The sequence below is a fragment of the Pelobates fuscus genome, chromosome 3, assembly GCF_036172605.1.
Source record: "Pelobates fuscus isolate aPelFus1 chromosome 3, aPelFus1.pri, whole genome shotgun sequence".
Lineage (NCBI taxonomy): Eukaryota > Metazoa > Chordata > Amphibia > Anura > Pelobatidae > Pelobates > Pelobates fuscus.
Window position 1 is genome coordinate 164,382,216 of NC_086319.1, and position 22,446 is coordinate 164,404,661.

The following is a 22,446-nucleotide window of genomic DNA, read 5'->3' on the forward strand; positions in this document are numbered from 1 at the left end:
TGGCCCGCAATATTCCACCTATAAAAATTGAACTAAAACTTGGGGTTTATCCAGTGAGCCTAAGACAATATCACATCCCGCAGAAGGCTAAGAAGAACATCCAATCCTATCTGGATAAGTTCATACGGTATGGTATCCTAAAATTCTGTACTTCCCCCTGGAACACCCCATTGCTGCCTGTTCAAAAGCCCGGTACAGATGAGTATCGACCTGTGCAGGACTTGAGAGCAGTCAATGATGCGGTTGTTAGTATACATCCAGTTGTACCCAATCCATATAACCTGCTTGCTTTAATTCCGGGCGGGGCTACTTACTTCACAGTCTTAGATCTCAAAGATGCCTTCTTTTGCCTCCGAATTGCCGCAGAAAGTCAATGTATTTTCGCTTTCCAATGGGAGAACGCTGTAACGGGCTCAAAACGCCAAATGACTTGGACAAGACTGCCCCAAGGGTTTAAAAATTCACCTACCCTATTTGGTTCAGCCCTAAGTCAAGATCTACTGGATTTCGAGTCCATCCCAAGAGAGTGTGTATTGTTACAATATGTAGATGACTTGTTGATAGCAGCAGTTACAAAAGAGATCTCTCAGCAAGCAACGCACGATCTACTACACATTCTCTGGAAGGCAGGATACAAGGTGTCTAGAAAAAAGGCTCAGTTGTGTTTGCCAACTGTCAAATATCTGGGATTCCATATCTCTGAAGGTCAAAGAATTATGGGGCCAGAGAGAAAAGAAGCTGTCTGCCAAATACCAATACCCAAGAATAGAAGACAAGTGCGAGAATTCTTGGGGGCAGCAGGCTTCTGTAGGATATGGATTCCCAGCTATGCGATACTGGCAAAACCTCTGTACGCAGCTATCAAAGGTACAGAGCACGACCCCTTCTTATGGACCCAAGAACAGCAAACGGCATTTGAAGATGTGAAGAAGGCTTTGATGAGTGCCCCAGCATTAGGTCTACCTGATCACACACGACCATTCTACTTATATGTACACGAGCAAAGAAGAATGGCTGTGGGAGTATTGACACAGTACTTGGGATCATGGCAAAGACCTGTTGCCTACATGTCTAAGCAATTGGATGCAGTGGCCAGCGGACTTCCACCTTGTCTAAGAGCCGTAGCTGCAGCCGCCCTGCTAGTAGCTGAAGCCGATAAACTCACTCTGGGTCAAGAACTTTATGTACGAGTCCCACATGCAGTACAGACGTTGTTGGATTACAAAGGAAATCATTGGTTTAGTAACAGCCGTATGACCAAGTATCAAGCAATGTTGTGTGAAAACCCAAGAGTGCATTTAGAGACTGTAAATACCTTAAATCCAGCTACCCTTTTGCCACAACCTACTGAAAGTCAACATGATTGTTTGGAAGTAATGGATGAAGTATTCTCAAGTAGACCAGATCTTCGTGATTTTCCCATCCAGAACCCCGATGTTCAATATTATACCGACGGCAGTAGTTATGTGAAAGAAGGGATCCGCTATGCAGGATATGCAGTAACAACAATAGACAAGGTGATAGAAGCTCGGCCACTGGCGAAAGGAACATCAGCACAAAAGGCAGAATTAATAGCACTAACACGAGCGTTACAATTGGCTGAAGGTTTAAGAGTGAATATCTATACGGACTCTAAGTATGCGTTTTTAACCACTCATGCCCACGGAGCTTTGTATAAAGAAAGAGGACTACTGAATTCAGAAGGCAAAGAAATCAAATACGCAGCTGAAATCCTACAACTATTGGAAGCAGTGTGGGAGCCGAAAGAAGTCGGTATCATACATTGTCGAGCGCATCTGAGAGGAGATGGTGATGTAACCAAGGGAAATCGGATGGCATATAGTGCAGCTAAGCGTGCTGCTGAATCAGGAAGACAGGAGTATGTGGGGCATATAGCTGCTCTTATACCAACTCCACTGTCCCAATGGACTCCAGTTTATACAGCTCAAGAAGAGGAGTGGTTAAAGACTGAACCAGGAAAGTATTTGGAGAACAAGTGGTATCAGCTAGAAGATGGAAGAATAGTCATACCAGCATCACTAGCGGTAGAAATTGTCCAAAATTATCACAACGGGACACATTCTGGGAGAGACAGTACTGAAGAATCTCTTAGAAAACATTTCTACATACCAAGATTGTCCAACTTGACTCAGGCCATTGTACGAAGATGTGTAACGTGCGCTAAAAATAATGCAAGACAAGGACCAGTAAAGCCACCAGGAGTCCAGTTTATGGGGGGACTCCCCATGTCCGATCTACAAATAGACTTTACAGTGATGCCTAAATCGGGTGGACATCGTTACCTGCTGGTAATTGTGTGCACCTATTCAGGCTGGGTAGAAGCATGTCCTACTCGTACAGAGAAAGCAGGAGAAGTTGTAAGATTCCTGCTACGAGAAATAATACCCCGGTATGGACTACCCTGTTCTATAGGATCGGACAATGGTCCAGCTTTTGTTCATCAGTGCCTACAACAACTGACTCATATGCTTGGTATAAAGTGGAGGCTTCATACAGCATATAGACCCCAGAGTTCTGGTAAGGTAGAGAGAATGAATAGAACTATTAAGAACCAGTTGGCTAAAATGTGTCAGGAAACCCAACTTAAGTGGAACGTTCTCTTACCCATAGCTCTATTGCGAATCCGCAGTACCCCTACCAGAAGGATGGGCCTCTCTCCTTTTGAAATCATGTATGGGCGACCACCTCCCGTACTTGGTAACTTAAGGGGGGACTTGAGTCAGTTGGGAGAAGGAATTTCCCGGCAGCAGGTTGTAGAGTTGGGTAAGACTATGGAGGAGGTACAGAAATGGGTACAAGATAGATTACCTGTGAATATTTATCCCCCTGTTCATAGTTATCATCCAGGAGATCAAGTGTGGATTAAAGAGTGGAATAATGTACCGTTAGGGCCTAAGTGGAGAGGTCCTTATGTTGTTCTTTTGTCTACCCCTACAGCGATAAAAGTAGCCGAAGTGACTCCGTGGATACATCACTCCAGGGTTAAACCAGCAGCAGTCGATTCTTGGCAAGTTACAGCAGATCCAGAGAATCCCTGCAAGATCCGGTTAAAACGCACTACTCAGTCGGAGTAACGAGGAATCGTGTGGATTACAAATTTTATTGTTACAGGGATTTGGTGCGTGAGTGAGAAGGCCATAATAAAGCCTGTCCGCTTACCAACACATAGTATATAAGCCAGGAAAGTCTCGAAGGGACACCTGTGAAGACGAGCAGAACTCCATTCCCTGCAGCCCTCACATCCTGGAAGCTGAGGCGCCTTCGCACGGACGAAGACTGAGGATGACGGCGAAAGATGTGCTTTTGATAGTGTTTATTTATATGTGTTTTTATATTCAGGAAGGTAGAGGTACCGACACTCCTAGCTGTGAGGTATGCATTAAGACTACGAGAACAGGTAACCATATTTACCAAACCCTAATTTGGCATTCACAATACGAGTGTAAAGGAGATGTATCGAGATGTAGATACCTAAATATAGACTATAGTGTGTGCCATTTAGGAGTAGGAGAACCTAAGTGCTTCAGTCCGGAGTATCAACCTCGTACAATTTGGTTGACTCTTAGGAATGGAGATCCTCAGGGGACCCTAATTAATAAGACGGTGTTAGAATCCGTACATTCTTCGGGTGTTCTGCTATTTGATGCGTGTAAAGCGATATCGAGTGGTAGAAAGCCGTGGAATGTATGTGGGGATCTTAGATGGGAGAGGACGTATGGGTCTAATGATAAATATATTTGTCCCAGTAGTAAAAACAAATATGTAACTCCTAGATGCCCAAATAAAGACTATAACTTTTGCCCATATTGGTCTTGTGTGGGGTGGGCGACTTGGGGACAGACAGTAGACAAAGACATGATAGTGACTAAGTTGCCGACTAGCCCATATTGTAAGTCTATGGAATGTAATCCCATCCATATACTTATAAATAACCCCGATAAGTTCTTAGACAAATATGGCAATTTATTTGGGTTTCAGATATACGGGACGGGTTTAGATCCTGGGACAGTATTGTTCATAGGGATAGAGACTGATACGGTATCCTCCCAAACTCATCAAGTATACCATTCCTTTTATGAAGAGATGAGCATAGATAATAAGATCCCCCATAATGCTAAAAACCTGTTTATTGATTTAGCCGAAAGTATTGCCGGTAGTCTTAATGTTACCAACTGCTATGTGTGTGGAGGTACTAACATGGGAGACCAATGGCCTTGGGAAGCAAAGGAGGTAATGTCCGGTTCTGAGGCAGTTGACCAATTAATATCTACACAAGCCGATTATCATATGAGTGTTAGAGGTAAATCTGAGTGGAGATTAAAGACCTCCATCATAGGTTATGTTTGCATAGCAAGGAAAGGAATAATGTATAATACTTCTGTAGGAGAATTAACTTGTCTAGGGCAAAAAGCTTATGATGATGATACAAAGAATACAACTTGGTGGTCGGCTTCAAATGTCTCAGAACCATCTAACCCGTTTGCTAGATACGCCAATTTAAAGGATGTGTGGTTTGATTTATCCATCACATCTACCTGGAGAGCCCCAGCAAATTTGTACTGGATCTGTGGTAAGAAAGCCTATTCGGAGTTGCCACAGGACTGGGAAGGGGCATGTGTGTTGGGTATGCTCAAACCATCCTTCTTCTTGTTACCAATTGAAACAGGTGAGACTTTAGGTGTTAAAGTGTATGATGTGAATCATAGGAAGAAAAGGGGACCCATAGAGATAGGCGCCTGGGAAGATGATGAATGGCCTCCCCAGCGTATCATAGATTATTATGGGCCAGCCACGTGGGCTGAGGACGGTACCTTTGGTTACAGAACCCCTATTTATATGCTCAACCGTATTATAAGATTACAGGCGGTGGTTGAGATTATCACTAACGAAACATCACAAGCGCTCAATCTTCTAGCGCAGCATAACACCAGGATGAGGACAGCAGTCTACCAGAATAGATTAGCCTTGGATTACCTTTTAGCAGTAGAGGGAGGTGTATGTGGGAAGTTTAACCTGAGCAATTGCTGTCTTCAAATAAATGACGAAGGGCAAGCAATAGCTGAGCTTACTAGCCATATGGTTAAACTAGCGCATGTGCCTACTCAGGTATGGAAAGGGTATAATCCAAGTAGTTGGTTTGGTAGCTGGTATGAGTGGTTTGGAGGGCTTAAGGCAGTGGTAGGTGGAGTCCTACTGATTTTAATGTTGTGTCTAGTCCTGCCGTGTCTTATACCCTTAGTAGTTAGGTCTGTGCAAAGCCTGATAGAAAATATAGCAGAGAGGAAGGCTGCTGCACAGATAATGGCGATTTATAAGTATAAGGCTCTAAATCAGGGAGAACCAATGCAAGAAGATGAGTGTTGAAGATTCACATCATAAGATAAGTCTGGTCTGGTTCAAGGTAACTTGCGGTGTATGCAAACCAAGGTTAAGTGATGCCTCAAGTAATTGTGAAATATCAAGAGGCATCAAAGGGGGGAATGTGGTGGAATCTCGGTAAAAATAAATTTAGTAGGCCGAGATTACCACGTGGCATGTGTACGTGCATATGCTGACGTATCGATCAGTTGGTTGCACGAGGCAAGATACGATCAGTAGTGTACGGAGCATGTGCAAGAATACAGGATGTAGTATTCCCCCTCCTCCATTGTGCTGGACAAGCCATGCGGTCAAACAGGAAGTTAATTCTTATTTGTGTTGATTGGTTAAGAGAATGTGCGGGTGGAGCTTAATATGGGAGGAGTTATGTGCCTATATAAGGAGCCTGCACTATTGTCCGGGGCTCAGAATTTGCTGTATTTTGGTGACGCTAGTCCCTCTGAGTCCCGATCGGTGATCCAATAAAGAATCTCTTCCTTCCTGAAGAAACCTGTGTCCATCTCTCTGTGCTTGGCTTCCGTCAGTTTCTCCGGTATCATTACGTGGAACTAGAAACCAGTGGCCACAGGATTTATATGTACATACAAATATTGGTTGTGGCTCTTTGGTGCATTAACTAAAATGCATATTCTTCAAAAAAGCACAAGTGGCAACAGTAAAAGTATTGTTCTCCCCAATATGTGCACTACTTTTACTTTAAATGCACATATTGTTCCTCTTTAAAAACAAAAGTTGACGAAGCATAAGTGTTACTAACTTACATACTGATACATACAAAAAATGTACCCACCAACGGACAGGTCAAATAACATCAAAAATTTATCAAATTAAAATCTCATCTGTGTCACTTCATCTCCCTGAAGGGATGAAAATGTAAATTATTCTAACTGACAGAGGTCTGATGATTAGGCTTGGTTATCACTTGCCATTCATGGATCAGGATTTAATCACATGCACTAAGAACGTGATGCTTTTCCAAGCCAGGTGGTCCTCTGTTGAGAGACTTAAGATTTCAGTGATCGCACTCAAAAACTGTTCATATTTTCTGTGCCAGAAGGATGTGCTCTGCATTTCTTTTCACCCACATCTGTTTTTAATTAATTTCCACCAAGTGTGAAAATTTAAATAGAATTGAGGGTCTGTGGAAAAAACACCTTCTTTTAAAACACATAAAAATCATGGACAGACTCAGAATTTTTTTTTAACCCCTTAAGGACACATGACATGTGTGACATGTCATGATTCCCTTTTATTCCAGACGTTTGGTCCTTAAGGGGTTAAAGGAGAGTCCTATGGAGGATATGAGGAATGATTCCTCTCCTGCAACTGTCATTTAAAAAAAAAAAACACACTAAGTCTTCAGTAAATACTATTCTACCAATCTACTTCCCTAATACTTCCCTTACAGCTAGCATGTAAACTCATTGAGCATGGCCCTCAAACCCCTCTGTTCCTGTGCATCAAACTTGTCTGGTTACAATTTCATGTTTGTTAGTCCACCCATTGTAAAGCACTACGAAATTTGTTGGCGCTATATAAATATAATAATAATATATGTCATGCTCAAAAATATTTACAGAATTCAGTAGCCAGACATACTCAACACCCAAGCTGATTATTTGGTCCATTCCGAATGTTCCATGTAAATACCTAAGTTTGGCAAGTCATGGGTCCAACAAGAGTTGTTAAACTCGGCCATGTATCCCAGGCTGCTGTAATTTCAATATGAAGTCTGGCAGTATGGAGCCAACAATATCAGTCATGTTTAATTGGACTTCCTTTTTGCAGGATGTGAATCTACATAAGTGCTGAGCAGAACTATTTATGTTCCTCCCAACTGCATGGGGAACTTATGGCTGTCCAGGAAACCTTGGCCAAAATGGCAATTCCATGGCCCCGCGTAACAAGTTAAAGTAAGCAGTGAAATACATTTATTTTTCCTGGCCAAGAGAAGTAGGTTCATGTAGCATCAATTCATGTAGCACAACTATCTGGATCCATAAACATCATGGAGGCCAAATTTTAAACAGATGCATAGGTGCCATTTTGTAGTTGTTTATCTATTTTAAGTTTATAACTCTATGCAATTGGAGACATATACATACAGCCATAGTATTACTGTTACATCTAAATATATATACTTTATTTACATACTGTTACTGTTACCTATAAATGTATATACTTTATATATGTACTACTATTTTTGGTAGCTGAATATATATATACACGGCATAAAAATAGGTCATAGTTTCTGTTCTATCAGTAGATAAGAGAGGTGTGTCCAATGATGATGATCTGTGTAGCATCAAACTCAATTATCATAAAAACACTTTGTGAGAGAGATTAGGAAGAATGTGATGGAAAGTCAAAGTATATATTCCTTTTTCTGCTCTGATCATTTTTGAAAATCTTGTAGATGGTCTAAGAATTGGGTTATTATATTCTGAAATAAGTATTTACACATTATTGCTTTTTGGTTTTGGTGGGGTTTTTTTTCTTTTCTTTTTCTAGAGAGTTTGATGAATGATACGCGCCCTGAAGAGTTAATGGGTAAAAAATGTAAGTAGTGAATCTGGATTTTTCCATAAAAAGCTAATAAATTCTGACAGACGGATGGGTAGCATTCATCACCTGATCTTTGAAGCACTTACAAAAATTCGCCATCTAGTTATGTACTAAGCAGCCTGAAGGTTATGGGTTAAAGCTATATTAAGCTCTGCCATTTCATTACATCACTGGTACAGAGACAGGAAAAAATAATTCTGCCTGAAAGCCTTGATTTTATCTTAAGAAGTGATACAAAATGCAAGACTGAGAGGCTGGGATTGCCTGGGGAGAGAGGCCCTTCACTTCCATGATGTCAGATGAACACAGAAAAAGAGAAAGGAAGAGACAGAGAGGAAAAGGGGGATTAGAAGGTAGAAGATAGAATGGGAGAGGTAGATTTAGACAGAGGGAAACATAGATGGAGGAACAGCAAGATAAAGTGAGAGAGGGAGAGAAAGAATAGATAGATTGGTGGAAAAAGAAAGAGGTATGGAGAGAAGAACAAGACGAGTAAAGGAGAGGGAAAAAGAGAGGAAGAATAGATAGACTGATGGAAAAAGAAAGAGGTATTAAGAGAAGAGTGAGGGAGAAATAAGGCTAAAAGAGCCAGACAGACAACAGAATAATGACAGTCAGACCTGATCTTGGCAGGGTCTGTGCACACATATTACATAGCTAGCCTGACAGCATACACATGGCCATGTTCCAGCCCAATGATCACAAAAATGTCCTTCTCAAACACACTGGCTATTATTTAGAAATTAGCATTCACCTCCTCTCTCTCTCATGTTAATTGCAGACCTTTCATTAAAATATCAATTTTGGTGAGGTCGGTCATAGGTAACCAATGTAGAGTTTCTATATGCCTTAACTGTTGCAGCACATAAAGCAATACAGCATGGTAACCCATGTTAGTGTCTGATCTAGGTAGTCCCATAAACTAGTTGCCGACTTGCTCGTAGTTCAATAACTACATCTACAATTTTTTTAAATGCACAGACTTTAATAAAAATAATTACACTTTAAAACGGGACACAAATATTTAATCAGATCAGTCTAAATAAAGCAAACTGTACATTTATTAAAGCTATTTTAAAAACTGAATCTGAAATTAAAGAAAAATAGTGATTCACAAAAAATGAACTTCTGCATTAAAGGAGCACAATAGGATCAGGAACACAAACGTGTTGAAATCTAGAAGCCAGCAAAAACAGTTAGGAGCCATATTTTTCAACATCAAAAATACAGTTCTTAAAGGGACACTATAGTCACCAGAACCACTACAGCCTAATGTAGTTGTTCTGAAGTCTATATACTGTCCCTGCATGCTTTTTAACGTAAACACTGACTTTTCAGACTAAAGGCAGGGTTTACATTGCTGTCTGGTAACTCCTCTAGGGACAGACACTCTGACAGCCTCTAGAAGTGCTTCCTGGGTCACTGCTGCACAGTGTGCAACAACTACGTTAATGCTCCCCATAGGGATTCATTGATTTAATGTATCTCTATGAGGAGAAGTTGATGCGCAGCATGGCGTTATGGAGTGCATGCGCAATAGTCTCCCAGTGTTTTTCTACGAGGAAGCATTGTATTGGCTGAGATCGTCAAGATTGATGATCTCAGCCATGGAGGTGGGGCCAGCCGCAGTGTCACCAGCACGGTGTGGGAAAATGGTGATTAAAAATACCTTTCCCTGTGATTGGAGGAGGGGGTGGCAGGTTACATAAACATACACTCACTCACTGACAGACACACACTCACTGACAGGCACATGTCACTCACTGACTGACAGACAGACACTCACTCGCTGCCAGACATACATACACAAACAAACACACTCACAGACACACACATACACACACACATTTTCACTGATTTGTCACACACACACACTGCAACACTCACTCACAAATCCCTGCTTTTTTATTTTAAATCCACCCATCCTCCCTACCTTTGGGAGAACTGGAGTGAATCAGTGGGGCTTCTCCCTGCTCTGGGGTCCAGTGGGGCTTCTCTCTGCTCTGCTCCCTAGAGCGCTGTTTAGTGATGCAGGGCCAGAATGACGACATAGTCCGACTCCCGGCATCACTGGAAGGTGCGCGAGGGTGCAGAGCAAGGAGATTATAGCCTCCCTGATACAGCCGCCTGCCTCCCTGATCAAGTCACCCGCCTCCCTGATACATCCGCCCGCCTCACTGATACAGCCGCTCGTCTTCCTTACACAGCTCTTAATGAGCTGATCGTCAGTCTGCCTGCCCACCTCAGCCCTGCGTGAGTCGACTGCCCGTCTACGATTTAAGCCCCATGTCATCTCAGAGGCTGAACAGGCTCACAAATTTCATGGTTGCCATGGCGACCTGGCGCCTGGGATTTGTCGAGCCCTACTTTTTTTTTTTTTTTTTTTTTTATTCTTTATTTTTGTTGTGCTTTTTGTGTACAGGCATCCTGCATTGCCACGACAGCGAATGCAAGTGTTTCAGCATACATAATATAACATGGCAAATACCGTAATTATCGGCGTATAACACGCACTTTTTCCCCCTGAAAATAGGGGGAAAATCGTGGGTGCGTGTTATACGCCGATATCCCATAATTACTTACCTGTCCTGAAGCCTGGGCCGGCTTCACAGCTTGCACCGCGGTACAGGAACTTTAATTTCATGTTCCGGTTTCCGGCGGGACTGAAAGGAAGTGTGCACAATAGTGTGCACCCTTCCTTTCAGTCCCGCCGGAAACCGGAACATGAAATTAAAGTTCCTGTACCGTGCACCCTTCCTTTCAGTCCCGCCGGAAACCGGAACATGAAATTAAAGTTCCTGTACCGCGGTGCAAGCTGTGAAGCCGGCCCACGCTTCAGGACAGGTAAGTAATTATGGGAGGGGAAGTACACTATGGGAGGGGAGGGGGGGGGGAAGTACACTATGGGAGGGGAGGGGAGGGGGAAGTACACTATGGGAGGGGAGGGGAGGGGGGGGAGAATACTATGGGAGGGGAGGGGAGAATGGGAGGGGAGGGGGAGAATACTATGGGAGGGGAGGGGGAGAATACTATGGGAGGGGAGGGGGAAAATACTATGGGAGGGGGAGAATACTATGGGAGGGGAGGGGGGGAGAATACTATGGGAGGGGAGGGGGGGGAGAATACTATGGGAGGGGAGGGGGGGAGAATACTATGGGAGGGGAGGGGGGGAGAATACTATGGGAGGGGAGGGGGGAGAATACTATGGGAGGGGAGGGGGGGAATACTATGGGAGGGGAGGGGGGAGAATACTATGGGAGGGGAGGGGGAGAATACTATGGGAGGGGAGGGGGAGAATACTATGGGAGGGGAGGGGGGGAGAATACTATGGGAGGGGAGGGGGGGAGAATACTATGGGAGGGGAGGGGGGGAGAATACTATGGGAGGGGAGGGGGGGAGAATACTATGGGAGGGGAGGGGGAGAATACTATGGGAGAGGAGGGGGGAGAATACTATGGGAGGGGAGGGGGGGAGAATACTATGGGAGGGGAGGGGGGAGAATACTATGGCAGGGGAGGGGGAGAATACTATGGGAGGGGAGGAGGGAGAATACTATGGGAGGGGAGGGGGGGAGAATACTATGGGAGGGGGGAATACTATGGAAAGGGGGGACACTATGGGATGAGGGGGGAACACTATGGGATGAGGGGGGAATACTATGGGATGAGGGGGGAATACTATGGGATGAGGGGGGGGAATACTATGGGAGGGGTGGAAATTTCCTGGAATTTCTTTCTAAAAATGAGGTGCGTGTTATACGCCGGTGCGTGTTATACGCCGATAAATACGGTACTTTACATGCACCTTTTTTGTATTGATGTGAAGAAACTTTGAAAAAAAAACATAGTTATATATTAGTTAGCATTAGAATAAAACCGGTTAGCTCAATCTAGGCTGAGAGTAGCGCATGGACCAGCTTGTATACCAAAGGTTGTGCGTCTCTAGGCCCTACTTTAACTCACATCTTTGGAGTGCAATTTTGGCTAAGAGCACAGGAGATAAGTCATATATATTCAACAAATAGAATTTTGTAAGAACAAAAATTTTCCTAATACTTATTAATTCCAAAATATTATTATAGAAACATTCCAAGCAAGAGGCCTCTCTGTATTTAATATGACTCCTTAAAATCAGTGAAGTGGTCATGGTGTTTGGAGTGAACTTTAAATCTCTCATGTGTGACATGTCATGATTCCCTTTTATTCCAGAAGTTTGGTCCTTAAGGGGTTAAAACTGTAAATATAGTGTCTGAAAAATGCTATTAAATCACAGGGGGGGAAATTAGATACTAAAATAATTTTATAGTTGTTCATGAAACGGAGTGAAATGAGGAAAACTGACAGAAGAATTTCAAATTTCAGACCAAAATAGTCAAATTCAAAATCTCCCCAACTCAGATTTTTCCATATCAGTTATTTGAGCCTAAATTTTTATATTCCTTTGACAAATCAACAAATCTCACTCTGGACATTTGAATTTTGAATTCTCACTTTCGTAAATATCCCTGTTAGGTTTTTTTTGTTTTGTGTTTTTCTCATTTTGCATCTGCATCATTAGCCTGATGAATTATATATAACAATAGTGCATTCCTATGCATAAACAGACAAAAAAAAAACTGTACAAAATACAACATAATGGAAAAATACTGACATTTTGCAATACTTTAATAAATGTTTGAAGCGTTCAGTGCCCGAGGGCTGAGCATTGCACTAGATTGGTTACCCCTGCTGTAACACATGTAGCACTACTTAAAAGAACCCTGACTGGGGACCAAACACTGCATGCAGCATGACTCTATTAAACACCTTGGGAAGCTATTCCTAAATTGTGCTAGCATAATTACAAACAAATTCATATTCAAACACATGCTTAAAATCAATGTATTAATCATATGAGTATACAACGCAACTTACCATATTAAAGGACAGCTATAACCTTGAAAATAATATTTTTACTACGATAATCCTTTCATCAAGTATTAAAAGTATTATTTTTTATTTATTTTTTTAACAAAGAGTAGGTAACAAAACATTAAAATAGAAAAACTCATCCCTGCCTTTGACAGGATCCCTCAGCCACATACATGCACCTTTGGTCTGCCAGTGTTTGAAAACCGACATTTAGTCTCTATGGTTTTCCTTGCTTCTGTAAGGGGAGTGAAGCTGGGAATACCATAGAGATTAGCTGTCAGTTTTTAAACATGGTCTGATCAAAGGGGCATATATATGGCTGAAGGATCCTGTCATATACTAAATTAGTTTTTCCTAATTTTCTCTATGTATATCAAATTTGTTTTAAAAATATATTTTATTTCAGTATTTCATGAAAGTATTATTATATTAAAAATAGTTTTTAGGTGACTGTTGTCCTTTAAAATTATAGAATTCAGTAGTTTTAAGATAATTTTTAACAAAATATTTGAGTTGACCTGCTCTGTAACTCTGCAATGTATAGAGAAGACATATTGAATTTTCATCAAAACCTTTCTTCCTTAAAGCAGCACTGTCATGGCAGCATCAGTTTATTTTTGTAACCCCACTCCCTACTCCTCTCCACTTATTATCATCCCAGTCACCCCCAAATACCTGGAGCTCCCCCATTTCACCTTTTTTTACTCCCTCATTTTTGCTCCAAATCTATGTCTTCGGCGACGCTATCTTTGTGTTCCTGGATTACTTTTACCGGATCGCCTTCAGCTGCCCACACAAGCTCATGCTGTGAAATTTCTGTACATGCCCACTTGTAGACTTTGGCATTCATTTTTGTCGGAATTTCGGCTACTCGTCCATTAGTCCGAAAGACGAATAAACAGAGAGAAATTCCAAAGACCGAATTGCAAATAGTTTTCTGTTCATTTCGTTTATTACAAGGAGGGAGCTACCGGTTCGTACTTCATGCCATTTTACTCTTAAACCAGTTAATCATTATTTTGATTAAAGACACTTAGTTTTGAAAGAGAGTGTATCACGGCTAATCTAGTTGTTGTGACATTTTTTATCATTTTGAAAGTACTAGCACTTTTTCTCCATTCATAGTAGGCTCCTTTCTGCTGAGCATTAAAGAAGCCATTACAAAAAGTGTCAGCTATGCATTTTTAATACATTTGGGTGTGTTTACCTTTCCTCTCTCAGTAATATTCACGTTTTAACGCACTTTTGCTTTGCAGAAAAAAAATATCCAGGAAATTTCTATTCGATTACCACTTGTGACTGCAAAGAAATTAGAAATGACTAATTTGCTAAAAAATTTGTGTCCCACTTGCATGGACATATCTTGTACTGTCTAGTTGGGGAGTTACACACCAGTGATGGGAAATTCCTGAATTGTAGATGCTTGTGGGTTATATTTATCATGGTGCTCAGTCTCTGTGGGGGAATTTAAGCAACTGCTTACAAATAAATTCTAGCAGTGATTAACCAATTAATTATTTATGCATCATATAGATTATGCAAATAATACAGTTATTCCCTGTGAATGTCCTTCTTCAGGTTTTATTAGGCATCTGCAACTCCTCCGCTCCAGCCACTATATTCTAAGAGCAGGAACTGACTTAGATGTGTCAACCAATCCGTGGACCTCATTGTTTTTAATGGAACACTCCCACCTTCATAACAATGGTTTAACCTTGAAGTTGGGGCTCTGGCACCCAATACCACTGCCCCCAGCTTCCTTCCTCTCTGAAGAAGTATGTGTAGTGACATGCTGATAATGTCAGCTGATACGCTCGACCTATCACCAGCCAACTAGCTAAACCCTCCTCTTACTGCAGGAGCAGAGAGGAAGGAAGCTGGGAGGACAGCGATGTTGTGCTGGTGTCCAAACTTCTAGGTCGAAACGTTGCAAAACTTTTTAACCTCTGAAGGAGCTGAAGTTGTTATGGGGGTGGGAGTGTTCCGTTAATATGTGAGCAAGATTTATGTGTATACTATAAATGTGATAAGTGTCATTCTTATATCTATTGCAGCACACACAAGAGATTCAGTCCAATCTGATTACTATTTGCATACAAATCTTGAAGAGGTTATAGAGGTGGTCCCTCCACACATCTCTTCTTCTCCTTTCTGCTTTCTGAGAAGGAGCCAGGGATATAGCTGTGTATATAGCTTAATTCATAAAAAACATGAATGGAACTTCAGCATGGATTGCAGTTATTTTTATATGGTCTGATGGATTGAACATCTGCTGAACTACATATCCCATGAACATCTGCTGAGCATGGGTTCATTGAAAAACTCAGCATTGCCGATACAAGTAAAAGGGAGGTTAGGATTGGCTGAGAGGAGGTGCCAATACCTGGACTGAGCTCACTGTACATAATTAAAATGAAGCTGCCGTGTGGCTTCCTTTAACTTCTGCAACTGCAATTAATTGCTATTTTTTTCAACAAATGAAATGCTAGCCGTGTCAGGATTATGAATGTACATGCCGCCTGCCATTTCAAATAATCAGCAGACATCCGTCTGATCTTTAACCCTCTTCCTGTCATTTTCCAATAAACAGGAGTTATAAACTAAGAGGGCATAATGGGAAGATTGATTTGTGAATGTCCATGGGTACTTTAAAAAAGATAGTATATTACAGAATGGAACGTAGATACCTAGAATAGCTTTTATGGGTATAGAAAAGGCTATTACAAGAAAATAAATTATTACTTCTTGAGTGATGAGGGGTTAATCACCAAGTTCTCACTTGCCACTAGCCACTGGAGAGTAAAAATGTAGTCCTGGCGAGTAGAAATTCATCCCTGGCGAGTGTGCCATGGACCCTCTAGGCTTGCTGTAGCAAATAACTTTTAAGACCTGACCAGTAGTATAGGACTTGCAATTTGAATCATATCAGTGTAAGCTGTTGCAAAGGCCACTTGCCATCACTAATGATTTATAGATAAAACAAAATTTCTCTCTATAACAAAACTTATATGGAATATAAAGGAATTCTTGCCCTGTAGTTTTCCATATACAACCATGTACATTCTATGCCGGCCGCCACATTTCTAAGGCTGTATTTATTGACCATTCACATGCAACACCAAATTACAAAACAGTAATTTCTCATATAAAAAAAAGGCTTCAATGTCATATAATGTATTATAACACGCGTCAGTAATGTTTTAAAATCGTTCAGTGCTTTGCAATAAATGGAACACTCATCTAGCAATGAAATGGTTAATAGGGGAGACCTGATGAGTAACGAAAAACATGGCAGCCACAACTTAACCATTTCTCGACTGTGCAGAGCTGGTCTATTAAGTTACAATTCAGTGCAAATTATTTGAAAGACAATAATTCATTATTTTTCAGGATTACCAGAGATCAAGAACAATACGTTCTAATTACAGTACTTATAATCAAGGCTAATTATTAGTATTACTACACGGTATTGCTAGAATAAATCCTGTACTCACAAAGCAACTGCTTAAATTTCCTTGATACGATTTACTGTTACAGTGGTTTAATATTCATAACGCCAATAAAATTACCCCTCCACAACAATACCCATTCATTTGGCCCACCAGGAGTCAAATGTTCATTTCGCAGACATATGGGAAAAATTAATGACATATTTGAACCTTCTCCACCCTGTTTGTGTCAAATGTTGCAAATTAGAAATGTCTGCAAACAGCAAAGGGATAGTTAAAAAAAAAAAACAGGCGTCTGGTGTAGTTTTGGTCCGGAGTACCTCAATGTAATTAATATTTCATGGGGAGGCCTGAATTCTGCCAGAGAAGTGTTCCTAAGTGATGTACTGACACATTTAGGGGTCACCACACAGTCTAAAACCGCTAGTGTGAGATGAGATCAAGGAAATTCTGCCATGGTATACACTCCTGAAATGGAAAAGGCATACAATGCTTAGGAATAACAATATAGGATGCTCAAAGGCTAGATAAAAAAAGATGGTAAAAAAGCAATTCGTTCTTCAAGGCACTGGTAGCTATAAAGATGCATGCAGACCTCTGTAAGGATAGAAGATGCATATGGACCTAAATTAGATGAGATGATGCAAATAAGATATGCATATGCATCTCTAGAATGGGATTGGGCAACTTGAATAATGTGTATCATAATGGTTGAGTAAAACAATATATATATTACATACCTGTATAATATACAGGCATAAATGTCAGTCAGTATTTGACAGTAAGATATAAGCTATTACTTAGGATGTGTCTTTGGCACGTATATGCCCAGTGGGACTAAAATGAAATAAAATGCTCACCACACTTGGAAGATATACAGAGGGGGGAGTGAAGAGGGGTAATTAATAATGCTAATTAACGAGATTTGGAGCTATTAATGGCCTGTGCTAATTGTTGGGGTATTTAGATGCTAACAATATCAATCACAAGGAAATTAGGGAGATGCACCCACAGAGAACCCAGTCTTGTGCAGCCCCTGGGGCATTTTAAAGTCTGTCTAGCCTAGCAATGCCATGCAATGCAGCATTGCACCCCCACCCAGGGGCACTTTCAGCTCTCGCCCCTAGCCACAGGCACCTAATGGTTTTCATTTGCACCAGTCGGGGGCATCTGGTGTGTTATTTCCCTCCCAATCAACCCTATACTTGTATAATCTCTGTTGCCCCCCTAGAGGGTATATGGGCATCTAGCGGGTGCTCAACATGCCCGTTCCCCCGGTTAGTGGCCAGCACCTACCTTCCGCTGCCCACGGGTTAAGCTGCAGCCCGATCCCCAGGAAGAGAAGCGTGCAGACGGCCGGAGCTCTGCGCACACCTCGATCCATGTCCCCAGCCCTGGAGTTCCGGGGACAAGAGGACGGCATCCCGGGCCGGCCTGCACACCGAGCCGCCGCTGCAGCAGCTCCCCCTCTATCCGGTGCCTCGGGTCCCCGGGGGGAGAGCGGGAGACACCTAGCGGCCATCTGGGAGAAGTGAACAGAGAGAACGAGACAAAGCACAAGCTGGGGGGGGGGTATGGCTCCCCCAATTCTATATTACTTATACTAATAGTGCTCGTAACATTTTTGGTGTTTTAACTAAGGCTAGGTTATTATTATTTTTTAAATGTTTGATTATATCTATTCAAGCTCTAATTGTCGTCCTGGTAATTAATCCTTGTCATTCCAGTTCCTGATTTTACATGCTATAGGGGTGACATATTGTTGTCATAGCATTGGAACCTAAATCCATCCTCTAAACACTATTCTACACATTCTCTCTTACATTCCAGGGCATTCAGGATAAAACCACAGGGGTGGGAGTTTAAAAGATTAACACTTTTTGAAGAAGTAATTCATCCGTTGGTACCCATTTTGCTCTAGCTATTTGTCCCTGTTGCACACAATCATGTAAGGATGTGTATAAACCACTGCCATTATTTTTTTTCTTTATTGTTTCTCTTGATAAGGTTGTTTTTTGTTGTTTTTTTTTTTTGTTACTTTCTAATAATTGTATTATGTTGTTAAATTTTGAGAATTTAAATTGAATTGGATACTTTTTCATTAGTTTACGCATCCAGGGATTTTTGATTTTTTTTTTTTTGTTGTTTGTTTTTTTAAGGTGAAGGCTTTAACACCAATAGTCACTTATTTGTATTCATCAAGGATATTGTGTTTCTTAAAAAAAAATTGACATGGGAATAGACAACCCACAAAATATTAAATTTTTACTCCAGTGGTAACCGAAGTGCTAATTGTGGGAGATTTAACATTTATTCAAAATAAATGTCACATTCAAGGCCAAAGTAACTAAACTGGAAATATTGTAATGCCTCGTTTCCACTGAGCGGATCGGATCGGTTCGGTTCAGTTCGGTACGGTTCGCTATTTTGGGTGTTTCCATTATGAAAGTGGTCCATACAAGCGAACCGTACCAATCCATTCAAGGTCCTGCTTCAGATGTAGGGCCATAGAAAATGGAACGGTTCGGTTAGGGCGGAACTACTATACAATCCATTGATTGGTGGACAGGAAGAGCATTTTTTCTAAACCCTGCATGGCCCTGAAGGTCTGACTTGCAGTGGAAACGCTCACCAGAATGGGCTGGTCCATTCTAAACCTTCCAAACTGTACCAACCCGAACCGATCCGCTCAGTGGAAACGAGGCATAAGTGAGCTATGTTTTTGATACCGGAGAAACTGACGGAAGCCAAGCACAGAGAGATGGACACAGGTTTCTTCAGGAAGGAAGAGATTCTTTATTCGGTTCACCGATCGGGACTCAGAGGGACTAATGTCACCAAAATACAACAAGTTCTGAGCCCCGGACAATAGTGCAGGCTCCTTATATAGGCACATAACTCCTCCCATATTAAGCTCCACCCGCACATTCTCTTGACCAATCAATACAAATAAGAATTAACTTCCTGCTTGACCGCATGGCCTGTCCAGCACAATGGAGGAGGGGAATACTACATCCTCTATTCTTGCACATGCTCCGTACACTACTGATCGTATCTTGCCACGTGCAACTAACTGATCGATACGTCAGCATATGCACGTACACATGCCACGTGGTAATCTCGGCCTACTAAATTTATTTTTACCGAGATTCCACCACATTTCCCCCTTTGATGCCTCTTGATACTCACAATTACTTGAGGCATCACTTAACCTTGGTTTGCATACACCGCAAGTTACCATGAACCAGACCAGACTTATCCATGATGTGAATCTTCAATACTCATCTTCCTGCATTGGTTCTCCCTGATCTAGAGCCTTATATTTATAAATTGCCATTATCTGTGCAGCAGCCTTCCTCTCTGCTATATTTTCTATCAGGCTTTGCACAGACCTAACTACTAAGGGTATAAGACATGGCAGGAGTAGACACAACATTAAAATCAGTAGGACTCCACCTACCAATGCCTTAAGCCCTCCAAACTGCTCATACCAGCTACCAAACCAACTACTTGGATAATACCCTTTCCATACCTGAGTAGGCACATGCGCTAGTTTAACCATATGGCTAGTAAGCTCAGCTATTGCTTGCCCTTCGTCATCTATTTGAAGACAGCAATTGCTCAGGTTAAACTTCCCACATACACCTCCCTCTACTGCCAATAGGTAATCCAAGGCTAATCTGTTTTGGTATACTGCTGTCCTCATCCTGGTATTGTGCTTCGCTAGAAGATTGAGCGCTTGTGAGGTCTCATTAGTAATAATCTCAACCACTGCCTGTAATCTTATAATACGGTTGAGCATATAAATTGGGGTTCTATAACCAAAGGTACCATCCTCTGCCCACGTGGCTGGCCCATAGTAATCTATAATACGCTGGGGAGGCCATTCATCATCTTCCCAGGCGCCTATCTCTATGGGTCCCCTTTTCTTCCTATGATTCACATCATAGACTTTAACACCTAAAGTCTCACCTGTTTCGATAGGTAACAAGAAGAAGGATGGTTTGAGCATACCTAACACACATGCCCCTTCCCAGTCCTGTGGCAACTCCGAATAGGCTTTCTTACCACAGATCCAGTACAAATTTGCTGGGGCTCTCCAATTAGATGTGATGGATAGATCAAACCACACATCCTTTAAATTGGCGTATCTTGCAAACGGGTTAGATGGTTCTGAGACATTTGAAGCCGACCACCAAGTTGTATTCTTTGTATCATCATCATAAGCTTTTTGCCCTAGACAAGTTAATTCTCCTACAGAAGTATTATACATCATTCCTTTCCTCGCTATGCAAACATAACCTATGATGGAGGTCTTTAATCTCTACTCAGATTTACCTCTAACACTCATATGATAATCGGCTTGTGAAGATATTAATTGGTCAACTGCCTCAGAACCGGACATTACCTCCTTTGCTTCCCAAGGCCATTGGTCTCCCATGTTAGTACCTCCACACACATAGCAGTTGGTAACATTAAGACTACCGGCAATACTTTCAGCTAAATCAATGAACAGGTTTTTAGCATTATGGGGAATCTTATTATCTATACTCATTTCCTCATAGAAGGAATGGTATACCTGATGAGTCTGGGAGGTTACCGTATCAGTCTCTATCCCTATAAACAATACTGTCCCAGGGTCTAAACCCGTCCCATATATTTGAAACCCAAATAAATTACCATATTTATCTAAGAACTTGTCGGGGTTATTTATAAGTATATGGACTGGATTGCATTCCATAGACTTACAGTATGGATTGGTAGGCAACTTAGTCACAATCATATCCTTGTCTGCTGTCTGTCCCCAAGTTGCCCACCCCACACAAGACCAATATGGGCAAAAGTTATAATCTCTATTTGGGCATCTAGGACTCACATACTTATTTTTACTACTGGGACAAATATATTTATCGTTAGACCCATACGTTCTCTCCCATCTAAGATCCCCACATACATTCCACGGCTTTCTACCACTTGATATCGCTTTACACGCATCAAATAGCAGAACACCTGAAGAATATACGGATTCTAATACCGTTTTGTTAATTAGGGTCCCCTGAAGATCTCCATTCCTGAGAGTCAACCAAATTGTACGGGGTTGATACTCTGGACTGAAGCACTTAGGTTCTCCTACTCCTAAATGGCACACACTATATTCTATATTTAAGTATCTACATCTTGATACATCTCCTTTACACTCGTATTGCGAATGCCAAATTAGGGTCTGGGAAATATGGTTACCTGTTCTTGTAGTCTTAATGCATACCTCACAGCTAGGGGTGTCGGTACCTCTACCTTCCTGAATATAAAAATACACATATAAAAACATTATTAGAAACACATCTTTCGTCGTCATCCTCAGTCTTCGTCCGTGCGATGGCACCTCAGCTTCCAGGATGTAAGGGCTGCAGGGAATGGAGTTCTGCTCGTCTTCACAGGGGTCTCTTCGAGACTTTTCCTGACTTATACACTACACGTCGGTGAGCGGACAGGCTTTATTATGGCCTTCTCACTCACTTACCAATCTCTGAAACAATAAAATTTGTAATCCACAAGGTTCCTCGTCACTCCGACTGAGTCGTGCGCTTTAACCGGATCTTGCAGGGATTCTCTGGATCTGCTGTAGCTTGCCAAGAATCGACTGCTGCTGGTTTAACCCTGGAGTGATGTATCCACGGAGTCACTTCGGCCACTTTTATCGCTGTAGGGGTAGACAAAAGAACAACATAAGGACCTCTCCACTTGGGCCCTAACGGTACATTATTCCACTCTTTAACCCACACTTGGTCTCCTGGGTGGTAACTATGAACTGGGGGATAAATATTCACAGGTAATCTATCTTGTACCCATTTCTGTACCTCCTCCATAGTCTTACCCAACTCTACAACCTGCTGCCGGGTAATTCCTTCTCCCAACTGACTCAAATACCCCCTTAAGTTAGCAAGTACGGGAGGTGGTCGCCCATACATGATTTCAAAAGGAGAGAGGCCCATCCTTCTGGTAGGTGTACTGCGGATTCGCAATAGAGCTATGGGCAAGAGAACGTTCCACTTAAGTTGGGTTTCCTGACACATTTTAGCCAACTGGTTCTTAATAGTTCTATTCATTCTCTCTACCTTACC

General features: G+C 41.8%; 1 protein-coding gene across 1 annotated transcript in view; it reads right to left on the bottom strand.

The window, feature by feature from the left end:
* Window positions 1-17,786, bottom strand: part of KIAA1549 (KIAA1549 ortholog) — a 199,140-nt gene extending 181,354 nt beyond the window's left edge. The window contains exon 1 of the mRNA XM_063447620.1: window positions 17,621-17,786. Coding sequence (XP_063303690.1) covers window positions 17,621-17,747 — 127 coding nt within the window. The 5' untranslated portion in view covers window positions 17,748-17,786. The remainder of the gene's footprint in view (window positions 1-17,620) is intronic.
* Between the last annotated feature and the right edge of the window lie 4,660 nt (window positions 17,787-22,446).